Here is a 27,201-nt window from a genome sequence, read left to right as displayed (position 1 = left end):
GTTCCAATTACATCACTGGCTCCTCTCCCTCCCTCGGTCTTTTTTGAACTAGAGCTGTTGACATAAGGGTTTCCTTCATTACGCAGGAAAGAAGACATGTATTGTGCTAAGATAAGTATTCTGCGAAAAATAACATTTATTCAAAAATTCTTTCGATATTGCGTTTTAATAGCTTCAAACTCATTCAAATTGGCGTTGCAATATTTTTTATAGCGAACTGGTTTAGTAAACCTATACTTGTTTTGGTTAATTGCAGTTTTACTTTTGTATATTATGAGTGGTAACGCGATGGTATAGTGATGCGCTTGATTTCAATGCCGTGCTCCTGAAATTGAATGTAAACAGAAATGAAAAGTGACGGGCTGAGTCTGTCAATAGGCTGTGCCAAATGATAAAATCATACTGTCATGACGCCGAACAAAATGCCTATATGAAACTCTATTACAAGACGTCGGACATAGGAGTTGTAGAAGGGGTGTGTGGATCTCCTCCCGGTGACAGGACTGTTCTCGGCCGTCATGCCACCTAATCTGACCGCTACCAACCAGACCATCCAAGAGCTGCGCACTGACCACAATTTTCCAGCTCTGATCAGCGGGATACTGCTGATAATCCTTATAATTTGTGGCAATTTACTAGTATGCATTAGTGTATACACAGAAAAAGCTTTAAAAACAACTACAAACTACTTCATTGTCAGTTTGGCAGTTGCCGATTTGCTATTGGCGGTACTGGTTTTGCCATTGTATGTATACGCTGAGGTAAGTGATTATAAAGCTTTGTTTTTATAACCACTAGGGTATAGTTGACAGGAGGCGATCTTAAGGACAGGAAATATGAGCCACTATTGTCTGTAGTTATGTGCACAGTATCATATGTGTGTTTTGTAATCTGTTTTTTTCCGTGGATTTTTCTCGTTATTTTATTACGGAATGTCATTTTCTATGTCTGATGTGTTTTACATTTCAGATTTAATATGCCACGCAAGTTATGCGTCAAGTAAAAAAGTAACTTCATCTTGCTGTATTGAAGGGTGTTCATGTTTGTTCTGCTTTGTACAAGTTACAATTTATTTAAGTCATATCATATATTTGCTACTCAGACATGACGACAACCATCTTTTGTTTTCCATTTTTTAAATATTTTTTCAATAACCACTTATCAATCGCGAAACTTTAAAAACTGATTTTATTATAATTATGATTTGTTATGGTTTTGTTATAATTATGTTTCGTTATCTGGTGACCATGCTAGCAATTTTACTTGAAATTGTTTTATACTGTGTACAGTTTACGGCAATGCACCATATTTGTTTGTTAAATATAAGTAACGTACTACAGAACATTTGTCGCCGTAGTAGTGTTAATTAAACCTCTTCCAGAAGGATGCGTTTAGCTTTACAGTGAAATCAAGCTTCTGGTTCCTGAAGAGTTAGCAACTTCTTAACATTCATGAGTGCAAAAATCTTTCTAAGAGTAGTGCTGGAGTGAATCTGCATAGTGCAAATCTTGAAGTTTTAAGATGTTGCTCCTGTTCTGCCACAATGAGATTCATCTTGTTAAAAAATGATAGCACCTTGTCCAAGCCTAACAGTGAATATTTTTTTCAAAAGCACAAAGGATAATATGTAATATGCACCCATTTAATGGACTATTATTGCCTGTGAACACATTAACAATATTTCTGCAAATCTACCTGGAGACTTGGGATTCAAGCTTTAAGATGAATTTTAAAACTCTCTCCAGTTCCTCGGTGGTGTGTGGACCCTGAGCATGATCTTCTGCGATGGTCTGATGACCATGGATGTGATGTTATGCACAGCTTCAATATTCAACTTGTGTGCAATCAGCATTGACAGGTATCTCACTCATTTTTGGCTTACTGGACTCATTAAGCATTAGTGCTAACTGACATTACATGTGTAATGACACATAATTTACATGCAAAAGGTGTCCACAGGGTTTTTCTGCATAAAACTCTCTTCTGCCAGGTTTATTGCTGTGTCTGTTCCTCTGAACTACAACCGGAAGCATATAGACCAAAGACAAGGTATCCTTCTCGCCGCCACCTGGACACTAGCCTTTGCGGTGGCATCTCCCATCCTTTTCGGGATAAACAACGTCCCTCAGAGGGATCCCTCCGAGTGCAAGCTGGAAGATGATAATTACGTGGTGTACTCCTCCGTGTGCTCCTTCTTCATCCCGTGCCCCATTATGCTGCTGCTCTATTGCGGAATGTTCCGGGGCCTGCGACGGTGGGAGGAGACCCGCAAGGCTAAGCTACGCAGCAATGTCCATATGTGCCCCAAGCTGCAGCAGGCCGCCCCGTTGGCCTCACTTCCTGCTCCCATGGAGAAGCTGGAGAAACTGGACCACTGTCCCCCTCCAGACTGTCCCGTCCCCTCAGAGTACAGGGAGAGTCCTGTCCACACAGTGGCCTACCAGGGTATAATGTACGGGGCGTCTTCTAGACAGAGGAGAGCCAAGATTAATGGCAGGGAACGCAAGGCCATGAAGGTTCTTCCCGTCGTTGTGGGTAAGTTGCAGCCGGGCGTGAGTTAGCTTCCTGCTGTTAGTTGCAGCAGACAGCTGAGCTGTGAACAGCTGTGTTTTCATCGCAGCAAATGCGCTGTATGCTTGCAATTGACATTTTTTTGTGATTGACATTTTTTATTAGAAGATACAAGAAATTTTACACTTACAACATGTCATGAACATATAAACCGCATAGTCCAGTATGACACAAAGATTACAAAAGAAGCAGTGACCATAATCGATCACAGAGAGCTCTTACAGATTGAGATTACGAAAGTATGCAAAGCATTCCCCTCATTACGTTAAATTAAATGAAAAAGAGAGTAACTTATACCAGACCTCCAATTTAACCATGGATCTTTCGTTTTCCAAAGTCTTGAATGGACCAAGTCATCCAAGACCAAGCCTGGATGGTTTTGGTTTTGGCCTTGTTAAGGTGTCCAGTTGAACACTCAATTGAAGTGATGTACTGATAAGCAGTTAACCAATATAGTGTTAGAGGTAGATTAGGGTAGGACCAAAATCTTAATATACCTTTTTTTGATGCAGTGAGTCCTGCAAGGAGCAATCTTTGTTGAATGAGAGTGAGGGATAGCTGTGAATCTTCATTAAGAAGACAGAGGCAGGGGTTGGGTTGTATGTTCTTATTAAGTAGTGAGATATTATCGAAAATATCTCATGCCAGAAGAGTCTGATTGTGATGCACAACCAGAACATATGCACTGTTGTACCCAGGAATGGATTACGGACTGGGCCAGCGGGGCCGCTGCCCAGGGGCCCTTGGGGTGCAGGGGGCCCGTGGGGCCCCTAGCCCAAAACAATTTGCAACGCTTATCAACAATGTATTTTCGTTTGTCTATTTTAGAGGGCCTACATTCTTTGATCCTCTGCCTTCAAGGGCCCCTGACCCTATAGGGAGGGCGTTTGGCTGCCAAGGGCCCTTGAATTGTGGTGGTGGTGGTGGGGGGGGGGCCCTCGCGAACGTTGTGCCCAGGGGCCCACACAACCCATAATCCGTCCCTGGTTGTACCAAGTAACTGATCTGGGCTTGAGAGTAGTTTTATTTTAAAAACATTTTAGGGGAGTTGTACTGTATATGCAATTGACATTTTAACATAGGTAGCTTTGGAGTGTAGAGAATATGTTAACAGATAAGTTTGGTACCTGTACTAGAAATTGGAGAACATTATTTTACAAGGTCACAAGTGAGTTTGTGTCCCAGCTTATACAGGTCTGTGTGCAACTCAGCAAACAGCCAAAACGACAGATCAGTTTGCACATCACTTTGTCACATTGCCCCATTCAAAGCGAAGACCTCTCTTATCTTTTATTACCTTTCAAAATGCACCTTCTCTGTATTTTAAACAACAGAGAGAAAAGTGGGAACTTGAATTCATTCCAGTGTTGAAGGATTGATTTGCCTGTCAGATAAATGATGGCACGGTTGCACAGAATTGCCCTGTGAGAGACATTTCCAAACAGTGCAGTGGGGTGAAACCGCAAGAGTGGCGCGGAAACCCAGCGTCCGGGATCGCACATGATCCAATATTTATCATTCAGCACCTTTATCCTGTGAGGAAAATGGAACAACACTTCAAAGCTCAAGATGTTTTCATTCCGAAAGGAATTCAGACTATTTTAGGCTGATTCCACAAAATGAACATGTCTGCAAAACCTTTAAGTGTAATCCATTACCAGCTTCCTTATAAGGGTAGACTAACCCCATTAATGGGATTTGTTATGAAAAAAATAAAAGAACTGGTATCCCCGCTGAAGTTGCTGCTTAACAGAAAAAAACAGCCATTCAATAACTGATACTGAATAGAGCTCATTTGAACAGTCATGTTAAAAAGAAAGGACAGCCTCTTTCAATTCTGAAGTTTTACATATCAGGACATAATAAAAAATCACTGGTCCCTAGCAGGTCTTAAAATTAGATAAATACAATCTCAAATAAACAACAACATATGACATATTACACCATATCATTATTTATTTAACAGTCAAAAATGCAGAAGCAGGTGGGAAAAACTAAGTACACCCTTACTGCTTCCATAGGAATTAAGAAGGTAAGAAGCAGCCAGGTGCTGCTAATCAAATGCTCTTGATTAACTGATCATCAGCAAGTGTGACCACCTCTATAAAAGCTGAAGGTGTATGTTAACACAATGCTAAGGAGGAAAGACATCAGCAGTAATCTTAAAGATGATGGTTCCCATCAATCTGGGAAGGGTTATAAGGCCATTTCTGAACTATATGAAGTCCATCATTCTACAGTGACAAAGATTATTCACAAGTGGGAAACATTCAAGACAGTTGCCAAACTGTGGACGTCCCAGCAAATTCACCCCAGGGTCGGACTGTACGGTGCTCAGAGAAATTGCAAAAAACCTAAGAGTTAACCTAAGAGCCTGACTTGGCATGTTGAAGTTCATTATAGTACAGTTAGAAAAAGACTGAACAAGTGTGACTTGTTTGGAAGTCTTGTCAGGAGAAAGCCTCTTCTCTCTAAAAAGAACATGGCAGCATGGCTTAGGTTTGTAAAGTTGCATCTGAACAAACCAAAAGACTTCTGGAATAATATCCTTTGGACAGACGAGATCAAAGTTGAGATGTTTGGCTATAATTCACAGCAGCACGTGGTGAAAGCCAAACACAGCATATCAGCACAAACTCCTCATACCAACTATCATGCACGGTGGTGGAGGGGTGATGGTTTGGGCTTGTTTTGCAGCCACAGGACCTGAGCACCTTGCAGTCATTGAGCCAACTATAAACTCTTCTGTATATGAAAATATTGTAGAGTCAAATGTGAGGCCATGTGTCCGACAGCTAAAGTTTGGCCAAAATTGGGTCATGCAAGAGGACGATGATCGCAAGCACACCAGCAAATCTACAATAGAATGGCTGAAAAAGAAAAGAATCAAGGTATTGCAGTGGCCTAGTCAAAGTCCAGACATCGACCTGATTGAAATGCTGTTCTAGGACCTTAAGAGAGTTAAGTCATACAGAAATTGGTTACTTCAAGTTATTGTTGCTGAAGATGGTTCTACAAGCTATTGAATCAGGGAGGTGTATGTACTTTTTTTATTATATCCTGATATGTAAGACCATACAACTGAAAGAGGGTGTACTTTCTTTTTCACATGCCTCAGTTTGCTGTACACATTCCGCCCGTCTTGCACACTGTAGACAGATCCTTGCAAGTAGGCAGCCAATAAGGATTCTATTACTTGGTGACCTCACCATGTTACAATAGTAAGGGCTGGAATTCCAGCGAGGGGATTCAGGCCGATTAAAAAAAGAGTGGTTTCTGTGGTAAGAGTTACTCCCATTGGCATGTACTTTAGGCCTTAGGACTCTGCAGACTGTTAACATGTAAATAAAGCTATATAACACTATAGGAAAAGGAGAAACCAGAAATGAGGCCCCTTTAAGTGAAAGTTATCAGTCATCATATCAGTTATCATAATAGGGCCCCTTTAAGTGAAAGCTATCAGAAGTGTTTAAATGTTTTTATCCATGGTATTTATAGATCTAAACAAATAGAAGGAAAATTCAACAAGCAGGCTGTGGAGAGGACTTTGTGTCTCACAGATATTTGGTTTAAGGGAGAAGAGTTATTCTTCTGTGCTGTGGGAGACGACCCTGTACAAACAAAACTTTTGCTGAAACATACATCCATATTCTCACCAGTTATCCTGAGCATGGTCAACACTTTTCCGTCACCTCAGAAAGGCCAAATCAGCTGCTTTTAAAGCATAAACTTCATATATTAGTTTCAAACAAGGACCCAGAACTGGCTGTAATATCAGCTATTCTGTATCCCAATCTGTCAAGTAGGTATTTATAGATAGCCCACTAAAAGTTATAAATTATTCACTAAGGTATGGTCATTGTAAGAGAAGGTCTGCATTCATTTATGTTTGTGGTCCATTTTGTGTGTTTCGTTTTCCATCTATATGCGTCTACAATCATAAAATTGTTTGGATTAATACTACATAACTACGTTACCATGGTTATTCGTGCTGAACTTAAGCTGCTTCTGGAACCCTCTAGTCACCAGTCTTTCCCTCTCTGGTTTTAGGTGTATTCCTCTTCTGTTGGACTCCATTTTTCGTGGTGCACATCATGCGTGTCCTCTGTGAGTCCTGTTACATCTCGCCCTATCTGATGAGCACCGTCACCTGGTTGGGCTACGTCAATAGTGCCCTCAACCCTATCATCTACACTGTGTTCAATACCGAGTTCAGAAATTTCTTCCACAGATTTCTGCACAGTTGTTGCTAACCGCTGTATTGAAATCATCTTGCATGACAAAATGGCCATAACCATGGTTGCTTATGGATACATGTGCATCCATCATGTCAGTAATCTTTATGAATTTAATTAATTTTGTTTGTTCAGTTTAATTTACGTAATTTACCTGCAAAAGACAAATGTCTGACTACTTTTAGCAGCAAATGTCTCTGGAATTTCTTCCTGCTTTTTCTTATGAAAAAGACAGAATTTAAAATGTATTATCAGCACTGTTGGAAATTTAAAGACTGTAAAGGTAATTAATCATGATGGATTATTATGTCTTTCTAGATCTCTTTGCAGATAGCCTGGCTTGCAAGCTTGACAAAAACCAGAAACAAGAATACCTTAACATTTAGGAGTTTGTGTGTCAGTTAAAGTCTCTTAAATCTTGGATGTGCACCACTGCAGTCTGGTCAGTTTCCTTTAAACAAAAAATGATCGTCAAATCAGAGTGAAAAGAAAAAGGTTTTCTTAGTCAAAAGAAAAAGGTTGTATAGAATTCAGCCAACTCCTGCTTAAGGACCAGAATGTAAATAATAAATTAATTATGTTTGTCGTGTAGATAATATTAACATTTTCATACATCACAGTGTAAGGAATTATATATCGGCTTAGACTTAGAGCATCTTATGCTGATACAAGAGTACATCAACCAACCAGCCCCTACATTGAATGACCTGCTGGTCTTGTTCAGATGAATATATCGTATTTTACCATTATAATGGCAGTAATCTGAGCAATGGAATTGCTAGAGTACTGATCCCAGCAAGGTGCTAATACTGCATTCCTGGGTGAATGAACATAACTTTGCTGTGACACTGATTCCATTGCTTCCTTTATTAGATCTGCAAAAAATGCACATGTACGTACTATTTTTCTCTGCACAGATGTTTTTGGAAATTGGTATATTTTATACTTTGTGTCACGATCTGGTTGAGCAGACTGACGATCGTGCGGGCAGACGGGCAAGTAGCAGGCAAGACAGGCGGAGATCGGGGTGAACAGCGGGTTTATTGCAGGGAACAGGACCGGGGAACATGCAACTAACGGGGATCTCACCACAAGACATGGGGAAGCCACAATGACCGACCCGGGATACAGGCAAGACTCGGACTTAAACGGACGGGACTGATCAAAGTAATGGGACACAGGTGGAGACAATCCGGGAAGCACACGTGGGAAGTCAGGGGGCATGGCACACACGAGGAGCCGACGAGCAGGGCATGACAGTGACAGAACCCCCCCACCCCAAAGGCGCGCTGCACCGGGCGCGCCAGGGAGGAGGCGACAGACGGGAACCTGGAACAAAAGAACAGGACAATTAACGGGGTACCGGGAACAAAACAGAGAGGTAAAACACGGCAAGGGACAGAACGTAAGACAGGACGTGACAAAGGACTGGGAAAGCCGAGAGACAGACCAGATAGGGCGAAACAGAGGGCACAGGCGGGACAAGAGGAACGGGAGTGACAGGAGGGAACATCGGGAAACCAGGAGCAGAGCGGGGCAGAACAGGGGGACCAGGAACAGAGGACACCGGGACATAGATGGGAGCGTAGGGAGACAAGGCGGGGGAACAACGGGGAGTCCGAGGGAGCCCAAGCGGGTAGCAGGAGGCAGCCGGAGGGGCCGCAGGAAGCCGGGAGGCCGGAGCCGGAGGAGACACCAGGGAAGGGGACGAGGGAGTCGAAGGGGACACCGGCGAGGGCAAGGAGAGGGGGGGAGCCACCACAGGCGGCGACGTCGTCCGACGCGCCAGAGTGGGCGGACCCGCAGGCGACCGAGGAGCCGCCTCCGGGGGACCCGCAGGCGACCGCCGAGGAGCCGGCGGAAGGAGCGAGACAGGGGGACGAGACAGAGGAGGGGGACCCGAAGGCGACCGTCGACTAGGGGGCCCAGGACACGAAGGCGCCGACCGCGCCACAGCGCCGGCGAGGGAAGATGAACCAGCGGGCAGGGCAGGAGAGACCCCTGTCCCACGTCTGTGTCCCCGTCCCTTGCGGGACACAGACATGATCCCTGATCGGGGTTGACGGGGTGAGGACGAAAGATTTCTTGGAGGGATCCCCGAGGGGTCCCCATCCAGCTCCTCCACCTCCGAAGAGGGAGGAGCCGCAGTGGAGTCTTTCGGGACCTCCTCGAGGCCACAGACAGACGGGCCGGGAGTAGGGTCAGGAACCAAAGTCACAGGATCCACCGGGACTTGCGGTGGCGGAAGCGCCTCGGATGTGGGCGCGGGGGCTACAGGCAGAAACAGAGTCTCAGACTTTGGGTTAACAGGCAGAGGGCACGCCTGCTCGGGCGTGGATGCAGGAAGCGGAGGCGGCTGCGCGGGCAGCAGGGGCGGCTGCACGGGAGTGGGGTCCGCGGGCAGGGGCGGCTGCACGGGAGCGGGGTCCGCGGGCAGGGGCGGCTGCACGGGAGCGGGATCCGCGGGCAGGGGCGGCTGCACGGGAGCGGGGTCCGCGGGCAGGGGCGGCTGCACGGGAGCGGGGTCCGCCGGCAGGGGCGGCTGTTCCGGTAGCGGAGGCGGCTGTTCCGGCAGCGGCTGCGGCGGCTGCACGAGAACATAATGCCGCTGGAGCTGGAGTAGCTCCTTGAGGTCCTCAGCCAATACATCGAGGTCCCCTTGATCGGAGGTGGGGGCGAATGCGTCGAAGTTTCTCTTCAGATGCGTGATAAGCCCCTCCACCCTTTTGTCCACTGGGATGGACCAACCATCCAACACCCTCCAGAACAGCTCTTGGAGGGAGAAGTACTGGTCGGCCAGGGCAGCCTTCCTCCCTGGGAGAGGCGAGGGAAATGCTTCCGGGGTGGCTGCTGCAGGAGCCGGGACTGATACGTCCCGCAAGGGTGAGCGTGGCGTGGCCCGTTTTGGGAAGCGGGGCACACGCGGCACAGCGTCTCTCACGGCTCTCGCTCCTCTCCAGTCATCCAGCCTCTTGGGCTGGATGGGGTACCGCTCGAGGGGCAGTCATCGCTCTTTTAGGACCGGCTCTGGGTCCAGGAGGACGGATTCCTCCTCTTCGACCTCACCAGGGAGCCAAATCCTGGCGAGCGTACAGGCTCCAACGCGGATCGGCTTCTCCGGGATCCTCTTCCTCCTTAGCTTCCTTTTCTTTCGATGGTCGGTCATTCTGTCACGATCTGGTTGAGCAGACTGGCGATCGTGCGGGCAGACGGGCAAGTAGCAGGCAAGACAGGCGGAGATGGGGGTGAACAGTGGGTTTATTGCAGGGAACAGGGCCGGGGAACATGCAACTAACAGGGATCTCACCACAAGACACGGGGAAGCCACAATGACCGACCCGGGATACAGGCAAGACTCGGACTTAAACGGACGGTACTGATCAAAGTAATGGGACACAGGTGGAGACAATCCGGGAAGCACACGTGGGAAGTCAGGGGGCGTGGCACACACGAGGAGCCGACGAGCAGGGCATGACACTTTGCTTTTATACTTACATGTCTTGCAAGAAATGTGTAGGGAACTTTGAGGAGTCCTTAGCCATTGGAAATAATACAACAAGACAAAGGAAAAGGGAAGGATTCTGTCCTGATGCTGGTACCAAAACGAGCACCAGTGAGGTTTCACAAGTAGTAGCCTTTATAAACCTTGGATGCACAAACTGTCACAAAATGTCCATCTATAAGCAACCTGTGATCATTTATTGTACCGTTTAATACAACAAACATGTAATACGACAAACATGAAATATTACAAAAAGTAAGGGGGGAAAAATTAATAAAAAAATATTTAAAGTGTTAGTTTCATGTATTTTGAATTTCATAGTTGAAGGGGGCCTGACCCAGGCAGCACAGGACACAAAGCTGGGCTACATCCTGCAAGAGATGCCAGTTCAGTACAGTGCGCGCGCACACACACACACGTGCTTACACACGCACACACACACACACGTGCGTACACATGCACACACACACTCGCACACACACACGTGCGTACACGTGAAAAAATGTCCCCATAACAGTAAAATAACAGGTTTTTACCACATTTGGACCATAACACACACACAGAATGGACAATTTAGAGATGGCATATATGCTGAAGTATCGATTCTCTTATCAGACCTCACTATCCTACATTACATGAGCAATTGTGGGGATTTACATGTTGTGTAATACAGAAGTACTGTAACAACATCAAAGAAAGTCTGACTCATCTTTTAATTTAAGTTGAAAAGGTTTGGCCTCATGTACCTTAAGAATATGCAGAATAAAACCCTGCTTTAAAATGTCTTCTGTTGGAAAGCCTGCAATATTTAAATAATCGATTATACAAATGTCATTAAAGTGCCCTTTCCTCTGTAAATTCAGTGAGATCATAATAAGAATCTCACTGGACTTTCTGACACTTAAAGTATCATATGGAAGGTTATCAGTGATAGTATACGGTGTATGAGTTTAGAAAATCATCAGGCTTATCCCTCTTCAGTTAGAATATCATCAGGGTAAAATCTCTGCAGTTATTAACTGGACAACTCAGAGGATGATTAAAACATTTTGTGAGACACTCATTGCTAAACTGCCTTTGACAGCAGTAAGCTGTCCTGCCAATTTCTCATGTCCTCCAAGTAACTCCAGAGCTGAAGAGCCACATCTACAAATGCATTATTTCCTGATCAGATTAGACTGCTTGTCATTTCCCCTTCTATTTTCCCCATCAAAGCACCATGACAGCAATTGGACATTCACTTCATTTACTCTCACCACAAGGATGCCACAGATCAGTCATATGCACATAGATACCAGTGGTATCTCAAGAGCACCGGCTTTTAGAAAAGAACATGGATAGAATAGCTAAGCATTGATGTTTGGAGCTGCTCTTAAGTGGCATAATACTTTCTATGTGACTTAATTCATTCATTTTCCCTGCCGCTTATCTGGTACAGGGTCAAAGGCTTTTAACAGAACCTGAGCAGTGACCTTGAATGTCAACTTAGGATACAATAACTAGAGTAAGGACAATGACAATATGTGGCATAACAACACACCAGCTACACAAGCCCTGTAATGGCAAATTCTGGAAGTGTATTAGAATGCTGTGAAGATGTGGAGGTCAGCAGGGGGTCACATGCAGAAAGGGCCGTATGGCAGGATAAGAATGCAAAGACGGCACCACAATATCAATCAGGATCTGAACAGCATCTGCTCAGCCGTCAGCCGCCAGGAGCTCCAGGCATTAAATAATCATAAGCACATCATTATTATACTCCATTTACAGATGACGGATGGCCTAAACTGTAGCTTTTTCTCCATAACATTATCTGCTCTCACTCATGTCTGCTGAGAAAAAAAAAGCTTTCATGACATCACCTTAAATCTAACAGCATGTGACTTTTCTGAGAGACCGCAGTTCAGACTCAGTGGCTTCTGTGTCAGATGACTACAAAATGCTGTCTCTCTCACAAGCTGATTACATCAGGTTCCCTGGTGAATGAAATGAAAAATTATTTACCTGGGGGCAGCTGTCAAATTGTCTTGCCAACTTTTCATTATGAGGATGTCTACAGGTCCCTTGGTACTACCAATAAATATTTTACTCTGGAAGGGCTAAATAAATATGGGATAAATGTGACCATGCTATGAAGGTGATGGACACCCGGACAGACATTTTAGAAAGATCAGTGTCTGTGAACTTCATCATACTAAAGTGAGAGGACAGAATTTCTTCATTATGTCAACCATGTTTTTATTGAACAAAACAGGTGGCACAAGCTGCTGCTCATGATGGCAGTAACCCCAAGGGCTGCTGGTGGCACCAGTGCTGAGGGAAGCTATCAGGGATTTAAGGGGCAGAAAGATTCCAAGAGGCTCGGAAACGCTGCCTCCCATCTCCAGCTTGTTGGCTTGGATGCCAGTTACACTTTGTGTCTATGGCGTTTACACATTCTCCCATGAAGAGTTCCTTCAGCTACTCTGGTCACCTCCAGCAACCCAGAGACATGAAGTTAGGCTGCCTGGCATCTGTAAATTGCCATGGTGTCTGTTTCCTGTGCTGGACTAGCATCCTACTCATGGTGCAGCCATCCTGTGGGCTGTGCTGCCCCTCCCCCCAATGAATCCAACTAAGGGTCAGTCACATCAAACAATACATGCTACATGAAACGTTAGTGTTAGCTCTTCACTTACACGTTATTTTCATACATTTATATAAATGTGTTTGAAAACCATGTAAGCCGTCACAACCAGCCAAGCACATGTGCAGTGGATGTTACAGATTGTCTCTGGCTGCCCCAGCTGTCAGCTTCAGCATTCGCTTCACACTTGACTTCGCTCAATGCAGTGCTCCATTTTCAGGATTTTTCCAGGTTGCCCATTGGGCAGCCTGCTGGGTAATCCGAGGTTTCCCTGTTCAGAAATGACATTGCCCTTAAGAAAAGGCTACAAATTCTTTGGGACTGATTTTGAACTCATTCGAGGTAACACCAGTTTGTGCCGTGGTAGTATAATGCTTATCTAATTAGCTTAGTGTGCTTATTTTTTTAATTGCAGCATTATTATTGTAGTTGTATTTTAAATGTGATTCTAATGTATTTTATTTAAATGTGCTCTTCTGCTTTTGTAAAGCACTTTGCATCTGAAATGTGCCATGTAAATACACTTAGCTTGGCACCTGTTTTACAACAATCCGCGCGTATTTTATTGGCTATATATACCGTTCACAGACTTCGACACATAACATGCAAAAAGACCAAACTTTCATGGGTCTTGAATGGAAAGAATAACAAAAGTCAAAATAACATTTTAACATTTGTTATGTAACAGATTTGTGTAATATATACTGTATTTATGTTGAGAAAAATATGCCAATGCATGCTTTATGCATTTATAACGCACACAAAAAAAATCCAATGTATTTACTGAAAATAAATTCTGTGTCAAAGTGGGCCCACACTGTCCAAATATGTGTTGTTCAAGGGTCATACTTTTAAGTAGGGACATCACAATTACATACAGTAACATACATTTATGCATAGAGACCAGATACACTGTGTTTATTGTCTGTAGCTAAATGGTAATTTACAGCGTTCAACATGGCTAATTCTGACCAAATTATAGAGTTGCCACCAGTCCCGTATAACACAGGACAGAGCTTTGCAATAAGGGACAATCCCATGTTATTAAGGATGGGTGGCAGTCTTAATAATAAAAACAAGAAACGGTAGTAAATGAAGCACATGACTGGGTCACTAAAGAGACACAATTCCCATCCCTACCGCACAAGCTGATGCCGACGCAAATGGATTATCCGGAATACTACATTGCAGTTGCGCATAGAACACGTGATAGGTACTTAACCCTCAGAATCAGCACGTCAGATGTCTTTTCTCCCCGATGGCATTCCATTACGCACAGCCGACAAACACGTGAATGCACTTAAGCGTATTCAGCGGGGAGGTAGGCAAAGCATGTAGGGTTAGCCGTACAGACTGCATAGCGATGCCCGGACTGACGGGACAGTGTCTGATCTGATCATGGATGTATGGTTTGAAAGGGCAGCAGTAAAAAAGCAACAAAGGTAATATAATTATGTGTTTTATTCCACAGTTATTGGTCAAGTGTTCATATATTTACAGGTAGAAGAGAAATCCTTTGTACTTTTTATCGAAAATGGAACAAAGGTACAAACCCATCAAATAATCTGTAAATCCAAAAGCTGTAATAAATTAGGCTCTAGGCTGCTCACAATGATTGTATTTTAATCCTAAAGTGAACCAAACCTCCACCATCAGCTAAAATTAACCCAGGATGAAAGCACACAGATGGTGGTTTTATAGTTTAATACAACAAATTATCTTACTGTACCATTAGTAGTGAACATGGATCTCACAAGAAAATTATGAAAATCAACAAACTGGTTTGGCATGACTGACAGTTAAAAGAAAGAATCAAAATTACAAAAAAAAAAAACACGACATGGAAAATTGATACTAAACATAATGCTTTCCGCTTCCCGCATTCTTCCATAACCTCAATGGCCACAATCAAATAAATAGTGACAAGGCATTGTGCAAAAAGAAGAGGAGAGAAAAGAGAAATATATTACTCTCCAATAACTGAGGACAAGAACAGAGACAGAGCACAAGCCTGCCTGATTCCTCCTTCATGCTACATGACCCTCGAATATTGAAACACAGACAATTACCACAACTGCAGTTTGTAGGAAATAAATGAAAGCAAATTGGTCCTACAAATCAAATATCAGAAACATTCTGCACATTCGGGTATATATTTAAAATAGCTGAAATGCAATATGATTTAAAATGGCCATATATACAGTGTCTGGGACTTATAAAAATATAGATCTATTACAATTATCTATACACAATCATGTTATTCATGCCCAAATTCAACATCCTAATTGATCTGCACTAGCCTCTAGTCTCCCTGTTCTCTCCTGGCAACTGGATATTAAAATTTCACAACCAGGTTTTGATAAACAAGCACCATTCTGGACTGCTGGTGGTTTAACATGCATTCCACTAGCAAGACACTTCAATAAACACAACTAAAGTGGGCACTTCACACCCGCTGGACTCAGCCCTTTCCTACTGTGCAAGTCAGAGCTCAAGACACCAAGTCCTTCTCAGCATTCAGCGTGAATTTCTCTCAAGTCAGTAAAAAAAAAAAAAAAAAAAAAAAAAAAAACAAATCCTCAGTGGACTAAAATCTTCTTATTCCCACTGGGCATTGTTCCTGAGGGTTGAATGCAATTTCTGAGTCATAAAAAGAACTTTAATGAAAGACAAGAATCCACCGAGAAGGGTACTTCTCATATTATCTAGAAGTTAAATAGCCCCTTGTATGCAATGGAATGAATACAGTTCTTTTCCTGTTTTCCTTTGTTTAAGCCTGGGCCCTGGTGACCAGGTAGTAAAGGAGAAAGAAGACTAGCACCAGTCCCACAGAAACATAACAGAGGATCTTGCGGTTGTCCCTGCCAGATCGAACCATAGTGGAGAACCTCTTCACACTTCCTGTCAGGAGCCCAGTAGCACTCAGGAAGTTGGAGTCCTTTCAAGAAAAAGGAAGGAAAGCTTGTCTTAAACTGATTACTGTGGAACCCAACTGCAATCACAGCTGTCACCATTACTCAATTATTAAAAACATGGATTATAATTTTCCTTCTCGATCATTCAGCAATATGGTGGAAGGGAGACAAATGAAAATAAAGAGCAAAAACCATCAGTTGTTTGGAGGCACTTCACATTAAAAGTGAGTGAATGTGCTGTCATCTCTCAGTATTGAAGAGCATAGCTATCATATGATATATATTCACATATCAGTACAGCATGACTGCAATGCAAATACTTGTTAAAGAACATCCAGGTTTGATGGACTCAGTAATGTGAAGGTAGCCACAGCTAAGCGTCATTTAGCTTCCTGGAGCAGCCTAGCCTGTCTTCGTCATTACTTTGACTTTACATCATTTTGCTAAATTTACTTTCTAGGATTTGTCTATATCAAATTAATCACTATTAAAACAAAAATTCATCCTGTGGCTTAGCCGAATCGTCTTACATAATACGGTGCACATAAGCAATATCATATTAATAATATTTTGTGAACATACTCTGTGTTTTGAACAGCGCTGAACGATATTTCAAGTTTCTGCGATATGTAAGAGTTGAAAATTAACTATAAATCCATACAAAACTTATCTACCAACAAAGTCTGTCAAATAAGTTGGTGGTATTGCCGTTAGTTGTGCGAAACATATACAAAGCAGTGCCGACAAATCACTTCCCTTTGTTGAGTGTCATCTCCATGAAATACAAAATATTTCCATACAGAAGACGAATGTCTTTTTGTGACCAGTTCCAGTTCGCTTTTCTCCTCCACTCATTTTTGTTTAATTTCTTACAAACGGCAAAACGGACTATGAATGAATCAAACGCGCTAATGATTTGGATCGTCCTGCATGGCAAGCTCATGCAAAAGTGGTAAACTTTTAGACCCTTTTTAAAACATATACTAGATAATGTTGAAAAGGAACCATCATTAAAATTGCTAAACTTCTGTTCCCTATGACTGACCCAAAACGTTTTAATGAGCCTTATTCATGGTTCGAACCAAGCAGACTATCATGGTCCTTGCGATGTGATTTCGGCATGGCATTTCATGCGCATGCAATAATTAACAATGCACATTGTGCAAGCCTAGTACTAAGGGTAGTACATTGTGTGTGTGTGTGGGGCTACGCCATGTTCCCACCCATGTGTGCGTTACTTTTTGGTGGATTTTCCAGTTTCCTTCCACTGTCCAGAAACATGAAGCTTAAAGAACTGTAGTGCCTAAACTGACCATATGTGTGACCCTGCAATGGTTTGTTGGTTCCTGCTTCATGCCTAATGCAATATATATATATATATATATATATATATATATATATATATATATATACACACACACATACACACACATACATACATACACACACACACATATATTTATTATGCTATACTATATTATATTACACTGAAACGATTACTTGATGAATCGTCAGATTAATCAGTAGATTATTGGATTACTGATATGTGACAGCCCTAATTGCAATCAAACAGAACTCACAAATCAATCATACAATAAATGTTAATTGGAAGCTATGCCATTGATCCTCATTGCCTTAACTTACCATGCCATCCAAATATGAATTCTGCTCTTCTGCTTCTTTGTCAATATCGTATGCTAGCTAAATGAGAAAAAGAAAGGAAACGTATTTTATATATTATATATAAATAAATCTTAGATGACAGCACCGGGGCAGATCATACATTCAAAATATTTGTTCAACAGTACATGTTATGAGACTTATTATTATAGATAAACTAAAAAGTATCTAAAATTAAATGTGGCGTACATACGGATTTCAGTCTGGAGACTTTTGAAGACAGGTTCTCTGCCAAAAGCTTGTTTTCTGCGTCCAGCATATCATCCACGGCGCCATGACCTGGTAACGTACCGGGGGATTATTTGATTATCATGACTTTTCAAGATGACAATAGCACGAAAGATGTTATTTTCATGCATTTATCAATAATTTATCAAACACCCATTCATGACTACACAAGACTAGCGCGGCAGCGTCGCTTTTCTAAAATATATCTTCTTGAATCCGCACAGTAAAATACACGAATTACCAACAGACATCCAGGACACAGTCAGTGATTCACATACATTACGAAAGCTAGCTAACTATCCCGATTTCTACTTTTTATCAAGCAAGCTAATAACACAACAAGATCAACTTGCGAACACCTCAGCACATTCCAGATTTTTATAAACATGTATTCTGTGATGATATAGTGTTTGGCATTTAAAAACATACTGGTAAAAAGTATTAACGGACATTATAAAGTGGACTACGTGGCGTTAAATACCTCTATTCCAGTCAGCCATGTTTTTGTTGATGTGCAGTTTTTCCTCCTTCGTTTATACGTTTGGTTAAACCCAAACGCTCACACTGCCCCCTGGTGTCCGGAGACTGAATCATCCATCCATCCCTGGGTTAATTCCATGACCTGCCATCGCGGCTTCTGTAACACACTGTCCTGCCCTGTCAAGATTCTTTTCATGGGGCCCAAAATCCTTAGCAGCGCCCCTGCCCTCACGACCCTGCACAAGACAAGCGGATTGATCCGTCCATTCTCTAACCTCTTATACTAAGTCGTGGGTGTCCTACAGCATATAATAATAATAATAATAATAATAATAATAATAATAATAATAATAATAATAATAATTTTAAAAAGAATAATAAAATTCAACATATAAAAAATGCCATTTTAAATGCATTGACTAAGACGCTACCTAAGTATTTAGCACCAAATTATTTTAATATCTAATAACAAATTACTATAGCTGCTACCCTCCCCCAATTTATTAGAATGTTTCCATCCATCCATCCATCAGCATCATTAGGCCTATTTTAGCCCCCCACAAATAAATGTGGATCTTATTGGCTTAAGTTATGAATAGCTTTTTATGTTTGCCATCATTCCCAGTAAATACTCAGCCCCATATCTATTCACCTCTAACTACACCCGTGCAACCATCCATTTTCTATACTTGTCTGTCCTACACATTTCCATATGCAGTATATAATAGGGTGGAGTGGTGCCTCTGAGGGATCTGGTCTATTTGGATCACTGGTCTATTTGGACTGGTGTGGTGCAGAGGTAACACCCACCACATGTCTGCACTCAGGTTCTCACCCCTGAGGTGGTTTGTCATGTGATGGGCGTGGCAACACGCTGTATCAGTGCATGCTCCTTACCTCCACAGCTATATGATATCACATATATTTAGATTCTGTCCATTTCCAAATATTTTGCATGTAACATCTAGTGTTTTACAGACGTAATTTGGCATCATACAAAACGTCTGCTGTGGTCTGGTCATTTACTTCTTCTGTACATAGATCCTGTACGACCTGCCCACACCAACCCTAATGAATTGTCACTGAACATAGAAAGGGCCTGAACATATAGCTCCTGTTGTCAATCTGCCTTGGAAGTGGCCTTGGCATTAAATCAATAGACCCCCCAGTCATTTCATGTAAATATAGATCTAAACACATTTTGTGTGTGTGTTTTACTATTGATTTTGGTACAGAAAGTAAGCTATACTTTCAGCACACTATTAATTATGTCTACCTGCTTGTTTGTCTACCCATCACCTATGTCATCACGGTTTTCCTCAAGCCATTTCACCCATTTCCCATGTAACTCAAAGTGACAACATCATGGCTTGTGTGGGGACAGGGGTGGGAAACCTGATCCATGGGGGGCCGGTGTGGGTGTTGGGTTTTGGGTTCCTAGGACTGGAGTTGAGACGTCATTCCAAAAACCCTAACCCACACCAGGGGTTCCCCACCCTGTCCTAGGATGTGAACCATCAACCTTGAGATTACGAATCTTGATCTCAACCAGCCTTCTGTATCTCAGCTAGTATGTGAATAAGGTACATAAATTGCAAATAACATCTACTATGCTTCAATTCTACATTTCAGATTTTCCAGAGGTAAAAAAAACTACATAACATGCAACATACTACAGACACTCAGTACACAAACAGGAAATAACACAATGATATTTCATTATCTTTTTTTTATAACATCCATTATAAAATATAAAGACATTATTTACTTTATCAGGTTTTCCCTTCAAGTGTCATTTGCATGTTTGCAAATAAAAACAAAATTCGTATATCAGTCTGAACTAATTACCAGTGTTCATTTTAGCCTTAGGGCACAACAGCTGTGTCCTGCAGGACATTAAACATTTAACATAGCTTCTAAATCCTTTAAGAGATCAATCACAAAAAGATAAAGATTAAAAACAGACCCTCAAGAAATCATACGGTCTCACTATATAAGAGTAATCTATAATTTACTTTTAACATACAAAATTCAGTTTAAGTTACAGTGGCCTCCTCAACAAATTGCTTGATTCAAATTAACTACTACAACACCCAGTGGGACAAATCAGAAAGTATCTAAAGTTAGTTAACATTTACCAGTGCTGAGAAATATGCGATGGCAGAATATTGTGCAGTGACTTAGCCAAGAAAGATTCAATAATGGACAAGATAAACCACTGTTACAATTGTCAAAGAACAAGAGACAATATTCAGGATATTGCATATATTTTTTCTGCAGAGACCACTAGTCTAGTACAAATATCCATCTATCCATCCATTCATCCACCCATCCATCTTTTAACCTTTTATCCTGGTTAAGCTCACGAGGAGCCAGTTCCTAGCAGTATGGAACACGAGGCTGGGCTACACCCTGGACAAGCTGCCAGTACCACAAATATTTTTAATACAAAAAACAGAGGGATAAAGTTGCATGACATTCCCCTCTTTAAAAATCTGGTTTACACCATTGTTATACATGGGGATTAACAAAACTGGTACACATTCACCTTTAAAAGCCATACGTGCGGCAATTGATTAATGCAGCAGCACAAATAGGTACGTATTTTATGTGCATTTGTGCCGATATGACAAGAAATTACTGTGCATTTTAATCTCTATACCGCAAATGAAGTACGAATTGGCATATAAAGGTTAAAATGCACAATAATTTCTTGTCATATCGGCGCGAAGCACAAAAATGTATACGCATTCACGCTGTCACAACAATCGATTACCGCACAAACCACTTTTAAAGGTGAATGTGTACTTGCGTACCAGTTATGTCAATTCCTGGTTATACACATTGATAAAATCACAAGGTAATGTCTCTCACTACTGTGCTTATAAACCTCAATGGTATATTTACATGAACCCTTCTTTCCTAAGCATTCTCCTCTTCACTCTCCGAATTCTGCTGCTCTCCCTCTTCTGTCATTCTCTGTAAATCATTGGTCGCCAGTGATGTCATTTTCCCATCTGGTCCTATTTTCATTGGCTGGATCACATGGTCCCTGGAAGCAGACACATTTGACCACAATTACATAACACACACAATATATCACTCTGTTGGTTTCATTAGTGACTTATATACTATGAGAGAATGGTATGAAAGGTACCTTTTAGACTAATGCTTCTACAGAGTGAGAGGTTACTGCATCTTGAGGTCCCTTTGGTCCGGTGGCCCTTTATGAACGACGCCTCATCTGCTACGAAATGCTTTCTTACCTGGACAACTTATCGAACATGTTAACCAGTTTCATGGCCTCAAATTCCTTCTGCTCCTCTGTCATTCCATCCATGGGGTTGGGCTGGTTGTCTTCCACACGTCCCGTTACTGGGTTAATACTGACAGAGAACAACACTGTGAGCAAACATGGGAAACACTGAGTGCACAAGGTGGTCCCGAGATTGAAACCAAGAATCTCTGTCTGACACACTGTCATTTATGCGGTCTTTGTCATCCTTCCTTCCATCAACCCGCTTGTCCTATGCAGGGTTGGTGGGGGTCCTACACCTAAAGCTGAAAGGATGGGATGTTGTTTCAGTGCGTTGTGAACACAGCCTGTGTTCTGTGATTGTGCAGTCGGCATGTTCTCTCTCTGGTGTACAGCGGTTACCTTCACAGACCTGCATTTAGGCTAACTCATGTCCGTAACCAGCTCACAGTTATGTGTGTATCTACGTGCCCTACAAAAGCCTGGCATCCCACCCCTGGTGTTCCCCACCCCTGTGCACTGCCCTGCCTGGGATAGACTCCAAACCTGCCCCCACGATACACAGTTAGTCTTTAGTAAAACACAGATACAAGTACTTGCCAATGGCCCTGATGGCATGTTTTCACGTAAACTCACTGAGGTTTGGCCTCCCTGTACTCCTCCGTGTCACTGTCCTCGTCCTCGGAGTAGTGGCCCGGGTCCCTGGCTCCCTGCATCAGGCCGCGTGCAGCCAGCAGGCCGGCCGCGTTCCCATACCCCGTGTACTTGATGAACCGGGACACTGCAGAGGTCAATGACGGTCACGTTATGTGTCTGCATGCATCTGCGTGCATCCAGGGTGACGGAGGCCTGCTCACCACTCTCCTTGCAGAGCACGAAAAGGAGCTCCGCGGAGCAATGCTTCACATCCGTGTCGATGTGGGTCATCAGGCGCACCAGCTTGTTCCGCAAGGTGTTCCCCACCTCGGGCCGGTTCTTCACATCACGCAGAGGGGGCAGGATCTGCGCTTATACAAACCAAACACACACACACGCCCAAAGACACACAGACACAGGTTTGTAATGATATCTTTGTGGGGACTCTCCATTCATTTCTATGGGTTAAAACTCTAATCCCAAAAATGGCAACCTTAACCCCTACCCAGCCCCATTTTTAGTTTTTTGATTGCAGTCACACTGAGTTTCCCCACAACGTCAAAATAGGTTTTTAACACATTGTGGGATCATTAGGTCTCCAAAATATAATACATACATAACACACACAAACACAACAGGACTGGCCACACATCCCTCCCCTCTGCTGGCACAGCAGACGAGTACATTGACTCCCACCCTGGTCCGCAGGAACTTCCTGGTCTCCCTGTGCACGCGGGCGCTCTCCGTCAGCAGGTTCAGGCAGGGCAACAGAGTCTCCTTTACCTTGGTCCCCTATAGGACAGAGTAAAGGTGCCAGCGCTGCTCAATGAGACCCCAATGATATGTACAGGTGCCTGGGATTCCTGCGTAGGAATATGGACAATGGCTGCCCAAAAGTCCCATATGTCCAGTTAAGAAGGTTTGTTTATTTTAAGTGACCCTACAATGGAGCACCTACAGATTTTGAATTTCTGGTTATGTGCAGGGATTTAATTCTTAAGCATAATAGTAAGAAAACGGTACAGTAATTCATTTTAAAAAGAACATTTCAAAAGTATGAAAACGCTAAAAAATATTCACGCACTAAATATATTTAAAACATTTGCAAATCAAAACCAAACAATAAACTGGACGGTTAAGAAGTACACATGACTGCAGCAGGAAGCCCTTAACCTCCTGACCCAACAGCTCACCTTGTCCAACCTCCTCTCCATGAACTGCAGTAGCATGTTCACCGAGTCCATGTTGACGCCCAGGTACTCGATTGATCCCTGCTGCACCTTGGGAAGGAGCAGCACGTCCAGGCACATCAGAGGCAGGTTCCCCAGCAGATTCACCGTATGGCTATGGCAAACACACACGGCAAACACAAGGCCTGAGGACTCACGGGCACGCTAAGCCCTGGGCAGCCTGAGCGCGCGCCATTGGCCGACTCCTGACCTGTGGAACTCCTCTGTACGGTCTTCTCCATGAGCCACGCTCATCAAACATGGCCTCAGGACGGCCGCCAAGTGCCTATACACTGCCGCATCCTCCTTTGGCATCCGAAACGACAACGAAAAACAGACAGGAAAGGGACGATGACTCCATTCCCACCACGGTGCCACACTGGCTGTTTCTCAATATGCGTACTTTACTATACTTATGTTCTTGTCTGCCCATTTTACATCATCTTCCATTGCCGAAGACCAGTTCCAATGGTCAAGAACAGAATACAGAGGACCGTAAAAATCCCCGCATGTCATTCCTGCCCCAACCCAAATATAATGGAAACATCGGTTGTATACTTGCTAAACAAGACCAATCCCATGATTACTGCGCCCCAAGTTCGTTCTTGGAAGGTAAGTTAGCAAGACTCGTCTTGCCAAAACCACAAGTACGATCTTACTGAGAAACGCCCAGTGTGCGTGCTTTTGGACACAGAAGCCTCTCTCCCATCATCTCACCTCATCCACCTTACGGCGACTGGTGCCAAGCGTGATGTTGAAGAGGATTTTGAGGATCTCCATGGCACACTCCGTCTCCTCGCGGCTAAGGGGAGATAGGCCAGCAGCACCCGCACCACCATCAGGCCGAACCACCTCGAAGGCGCCCAGCCAGCGCAGGCCCAGGGTGGCGTCCAGCACGCTGGAGAGGAGGCTGACGCCCCGCAGCTCGTGGGCGAGCTGGGCGCGGACGTCCACGCACAGCGCGGTGAGCAGGAAGGTGAGGCGTAAGTCAAAGAAGCGCACCGTGGGGCTCCACTCCCGCCCGCGGCACTGCTTGAGCCGATCGGCCAGGCCGGCCACCAGCCGGAGGTGCGCAGCCGCCTCCCGGGCCTCCTCGCTGGTGAACACCACGTTGCACAGGCACTTGAGGGCCTCCACATTAACATCCGGATCAGGCGTCTCCGGCGCGGTGCCATCGGCATCGCATGCCAGCCCCGCGTACCGGCTCAGCGTCCACACGGCCTTCCGTGTACAGAAAGGGCCAAGGCTGCCCTTATCCCGTGACAGGATGCGGATGGTCTCCAGGCAGGCTAGCTGGCAAGATGGCTGCAGCTCTCTGTTCAGGAATCCCATCGCCAGCTCGCCCAGCCGCTGAAGGGACAAGCGAAGGCTTTGCACCAAAACGACACTGCCTCCCGGGCTGTCCTACAACGGACTGCAGACGGGGGACACTTTGCATTTTCATGAGGTTTTCACAAGACCTCGCACTAGACCGTGAGTTTTTAACTAGGGCTCTACGGAAATGTTTTCTGAGACCATCCCCTGGTCTGTTTATATTAAAATCACAAAAAACCAGTTCATACCTCCCTCTCCTCTTGCTCCTTCATGTTAAAGGTGAAACACTGGCCTTTCTATAAACAAAGAACAGAACCGAGAAAGTAATGCGTTATTATTAAGCCACCTAGTTTAATAATACCTACATTAAACATCACAGCTAAACATCACAAAGACAAAGGAACTGGTTGTGGACTTTAGGAAGCAGGCTCCTCTTTCCACCCCTGTCACCATCAGAGGAACAGATGTTGAGGTGGTTGAGGATTACAGATACCTGGGGGTTCACATTGACAGTAAGCTGGACTGGTCCAAGAACACAGATACTGTTTTCAAGAAAGGGCAGAGCCGGCTTTACCTACTAAGGAGGCTCAGGTCTTTCAATGTTTGTAGGAAAATGCTGACTATGTTCTATCACTCTGTGGTGGAGAGCGCAGTGTTTTTTGCAGCTGTGTGCTGGGGCAATGGGGTGAAGGCAGCTGATGCCAACAGGCTGAACAAGCTGATTAAAAAGGCTGGTTCTGTCCTGGGGGTCAGACTGGAGAAGCTGGCGGAGGTGTCTGAGAGGAGAATGCTGAAAAAGCTTCTCAGTATCATGGACAACCCCTCCCACCCCATGCACGCAGCCATGATGGGTCATCAGAGCTCCCACAGCAAAAGACTAATTGCCTCCAAATGCAGAACCGAACGCCACAGGAAATCCTTTCTACCGGTGGCAATAAGACTGTATAACTCTTCCTCATTCTGTAGATGACCTTTTTCAGAATTTGTCATTAAGACTCATTTGGATCGTGCAATATTACTCATCTGTTTGTTATCGAATGTTTGTTTTATCCATCATCACATGCTGCTATTGCAATTATTCAAGGCACAAACACTTAGTCACTTTTCATTACACATGCACTAATAATCTGTTATTTTATTATATTTGTTATAGCTTAGTTATAGTTTTTTCTTTTTTTTTACTTTTTACAGAGTATGAGTATTTATGAGTATTTGTATAGTTACAATACAAGTATCACTCATAGTTATTTTGCACTATTATTTTCTTTACCTTACCTTTATTCCTATTGTTGCACTGAGCATGTAAAGGACAAAAGAATTTCCCTCGGGATAAATAAAGTTTTTTCTTATCTTATCTTATCTTATTAATGGGTAGTTCACTCAGTCAGATAAAAGCATTAGTTTTACATTGTTGATGTTGGTGTTGACTGGGCCATTTTTTGAAAAACCATAGCTATTGGTGCTGGGTGGAGGGAATACAAGATTAAAATATTTGACGACAGAGGAACAGAAGCACTCATCACATGTAATAAGAGGGAGTAGCGCTTAAAATTCTAAAGTTTGATGCTCTTAACAGCGCCCCCATTTGTCAGATACATGCTATGCGAACGGCCTCTAGAAATCTACTCCCTTTACAAAAACTACGCAATCCGTGAGCAAGCAATATACTGACGCTAACCATTTTAATACTGCTAACTGCAGAAGCGCTGCAACCACCTATGACGAGGACAGAAGTAACACTGCAGTATGTACTAGGAGGACCGCCCGTTACACTCCGGAATTTATTAAAAAAAAACACATACATAAATATTAACGGCGAGGACCGTAAAATTTACTTATAAAATGGTTGTGGTTAATAGCGATGGTATCTGACACACAGCTGGGGCCTCACGATAATAAATACATTATCATATGCGGATTTAACATTTACTATTCATATACAAAATCATGCTTCCCATGGAACCGCTGAGAATCTCGAAATATTACGGAACACAAAATTTGCGGAGCCATATTACTGTTCTTTTTTATTTCACACGATCAGTATAATTGCGTCTATATTTCACTGCTAGTTTACTCTTTTACCACGCACGACTGATTTAACAAAATCTATTACAAACTTACCTCTTTATTAAATGACTGCAGTGCCATCAAAGCGGCATCTTGATCGCCAGTCTCCATCTTTTCTATAATGATATATAGATCCATTATTCTAACGCAAGATCGCTCTATTGCCAATTAGAATGCCAAGAAAAAACTAAACCATACAATATAACTGTAAGTGCCGTTTTGACACTCCGTTTGCACACCCGGAAGCTGACGCGAGGATGCAGGAGAGGATCTTGGGAGATGCAGTTTTAGGAAGTAGACACTTCTGCCGCGAACAATTTTTCAATAATCGCATGGCGTTATGCAGAATCAAATCGTTAACACAATAATTTCCAGGTACGAAGTACTCTTCTAGCACAAATAATTCATAACAACTACTCTGACCCTGTAGAAGGAATCAGTAGTACATTTGTTAAATCAGTC

The 27,201-nt window shown here is 43.3% G+C and overlaps 3 protein-coding genes across 6 annotated transcripts; 1 reads left to right on the top strand and 2 right to left on the bottom strand.

Moving 5' to 3' along the window:
- The first annotated feature begins 391 nt into the window (after positions 1-391).
- On the top strand, positions 392-6,966 carry LOC125751821 (D(4) dopamine receptor-like). Its single transcript, XM_049031154.1, has 4 exons — positions 392-761; positions 1,746-1,858; positions 1,991-2,535; positions 6,622-6,966. The coding sequence occupies exons 1-4, from the start codon at positions 519-521 to the stop codon at positions 6,822-6,824; spliced, it is 1,104 nt and encodes a 367-aa protein (XP_048887111.1). The 5' UTR covers positions 392-518; the 3' UTR covers positions 6,825-6,966.
- Positions 6,967-14,380: 7,414 nt separating this feature from the next.
- bet1l (Bet1 golgi vesicular membrane trafficking protein-like) lies at positions 14,381-18,376 on the bottom strand. Its single transcript, XM_048969341.1, has 4 exons — positions 18,239-18,376; positions 17,723-17,808; positions 17,494-17,550; positions 14,381-15,872 (listed from the first exon to the last, which is right to left on the bottom strand). The coding sequence occupies exons 1-4, from the start codon at positions 18,255-18,257 to the stop codon at positions 15,705-15,707; spliced, it is 330 nt and encodes a 109-aa protein (XP_048825298.1). The 5' UTR covers positions 18,258-18,376; the 3' UTR covers positions 14,381-15,704.
- A 1,575-nt stretch (positions 18,377-19,951) lies between these two features.
- Positions 19,952-26,992, bottom strand: LOC125751600 (synembryn-A-like). 4 transcript variants are annotated; one of them, XM_049030632.1, is made up of 10 exons: positions 26,794-26,992; positions 24,921-24,968; positions 24,076-24,762; positions 23,570-23,664; positions 23,323-23,473; positions 22,826-22,921; positions 22,351-22,495; positions 22,130-22,274; positions 21,504-21,623; positions 19,952-21,289 (listed from the first exon to the last, which is right to left on the bottom strand). In XM_049030632.1, the coding sequence occupies exons 1-10, from the start codon at positions 26,875-26,877 to the stop codon at positions 21,160-21,162; spliced, it is 1,701 nt and encodes a 566-aa protein (XP_048886589.1). In that variant the 5' UTR covers positions 26,878-26,992; the 3' UTR covers positions 19,952-21,159. The 4 variants fall into 4 exon arrangements, 3 of the variants coding, with proteins under 3 accessions (XP_048886589.1, XP_048886586.1, XP_048886587.1); XM_049030629.1 differs by having other exon boundaries at positions 24,076-24,708; XM_049030630.1 differs by having other exon boundaries at positions 24,076-24,772; positions 26,794-26,883.
- Positions 26,993-27,201: the final 209 nt, after the last annotated feature.

Source organism: Brienomyrus brachyistius, chromosome 11 (genome assembly GCF_023856365.1).
Source record: "Brienomyrus brachyistius isolate T26 chromosome 11, BBRACH_0.4, whole genome shotgun sequence".
In the NCBI taxonomy this organism is placed as follows: domain Eukaryota; kingdom Metazoa; phylum Chordata; class Actinopteri; order Osteoglossiformes; family Mormyridae; genus Brienomyrus; species Brienomyrus brachyistius.
This window is presented reverse-complemented; position numbering and strand designations above follow the sequence as displayed.

Bases quoted from the DNA above. Each gene is read 5' to 3' on its own strand.
- LOC125751821 (XM_049031154.1), top strand. From the start codon at position 519: ATGCCACCTAATCTGACCGCTACCAACCAGACCATCCAAGAGCTGCGC. The intron at 1,859-1,990 runs GTATCTCACTCA...CTCTTCTGCCAG, and splicing joins TGTGCAATCAGCATTGACAG to GTTTATTGCTGTGTCTGTTC. The intron at 2,536-6,621 runs GTAAGTTGCAGC...CTCTGGTTTTAG, and splicing joins GGTTCTTCCCGTCGTTGTGG to GTGTATTCCTCTTCTGTTGG.
- bet1l (XM_048969341.1), bottom strand. The intron at 17,551-17,722 runs GTATGTACGCCA...TTTCTCATTTAG, and splicing joins AAGTCTCCAGACTGAAATCC to CTAGCATACGATATTGACAA. The intron at 15,873-17,493 runs GTAAGTTAAGGC...TTTTCTTGAAAG, and splicing joins ATTCATATTTGGATGGCATG to GACTCCAACTTCCTGAGTGC.
- LOC125751600 (XM_049030632.1), bottom strand. From the start codon at position 26,877: ATGGATCTATATATCATTATAGAAAAGATGGAGACTGGCGATCAAGAT. The intron at 23,474-23,569 runs GTCAGGAGTCGG...TGTTTGCCATAG, and splicing joins CGTACAGAGGAGTTCCACAG to CCATACGGTGAATCTGCTGG. The intron at 22,496-22,825 runs GTGGGAGTCAAT...GTATAAGCGCAG, and splicing joins GGAAGTTCCTGCGGACCAGG to ATCCTGCCCCCTCTGCGTGA.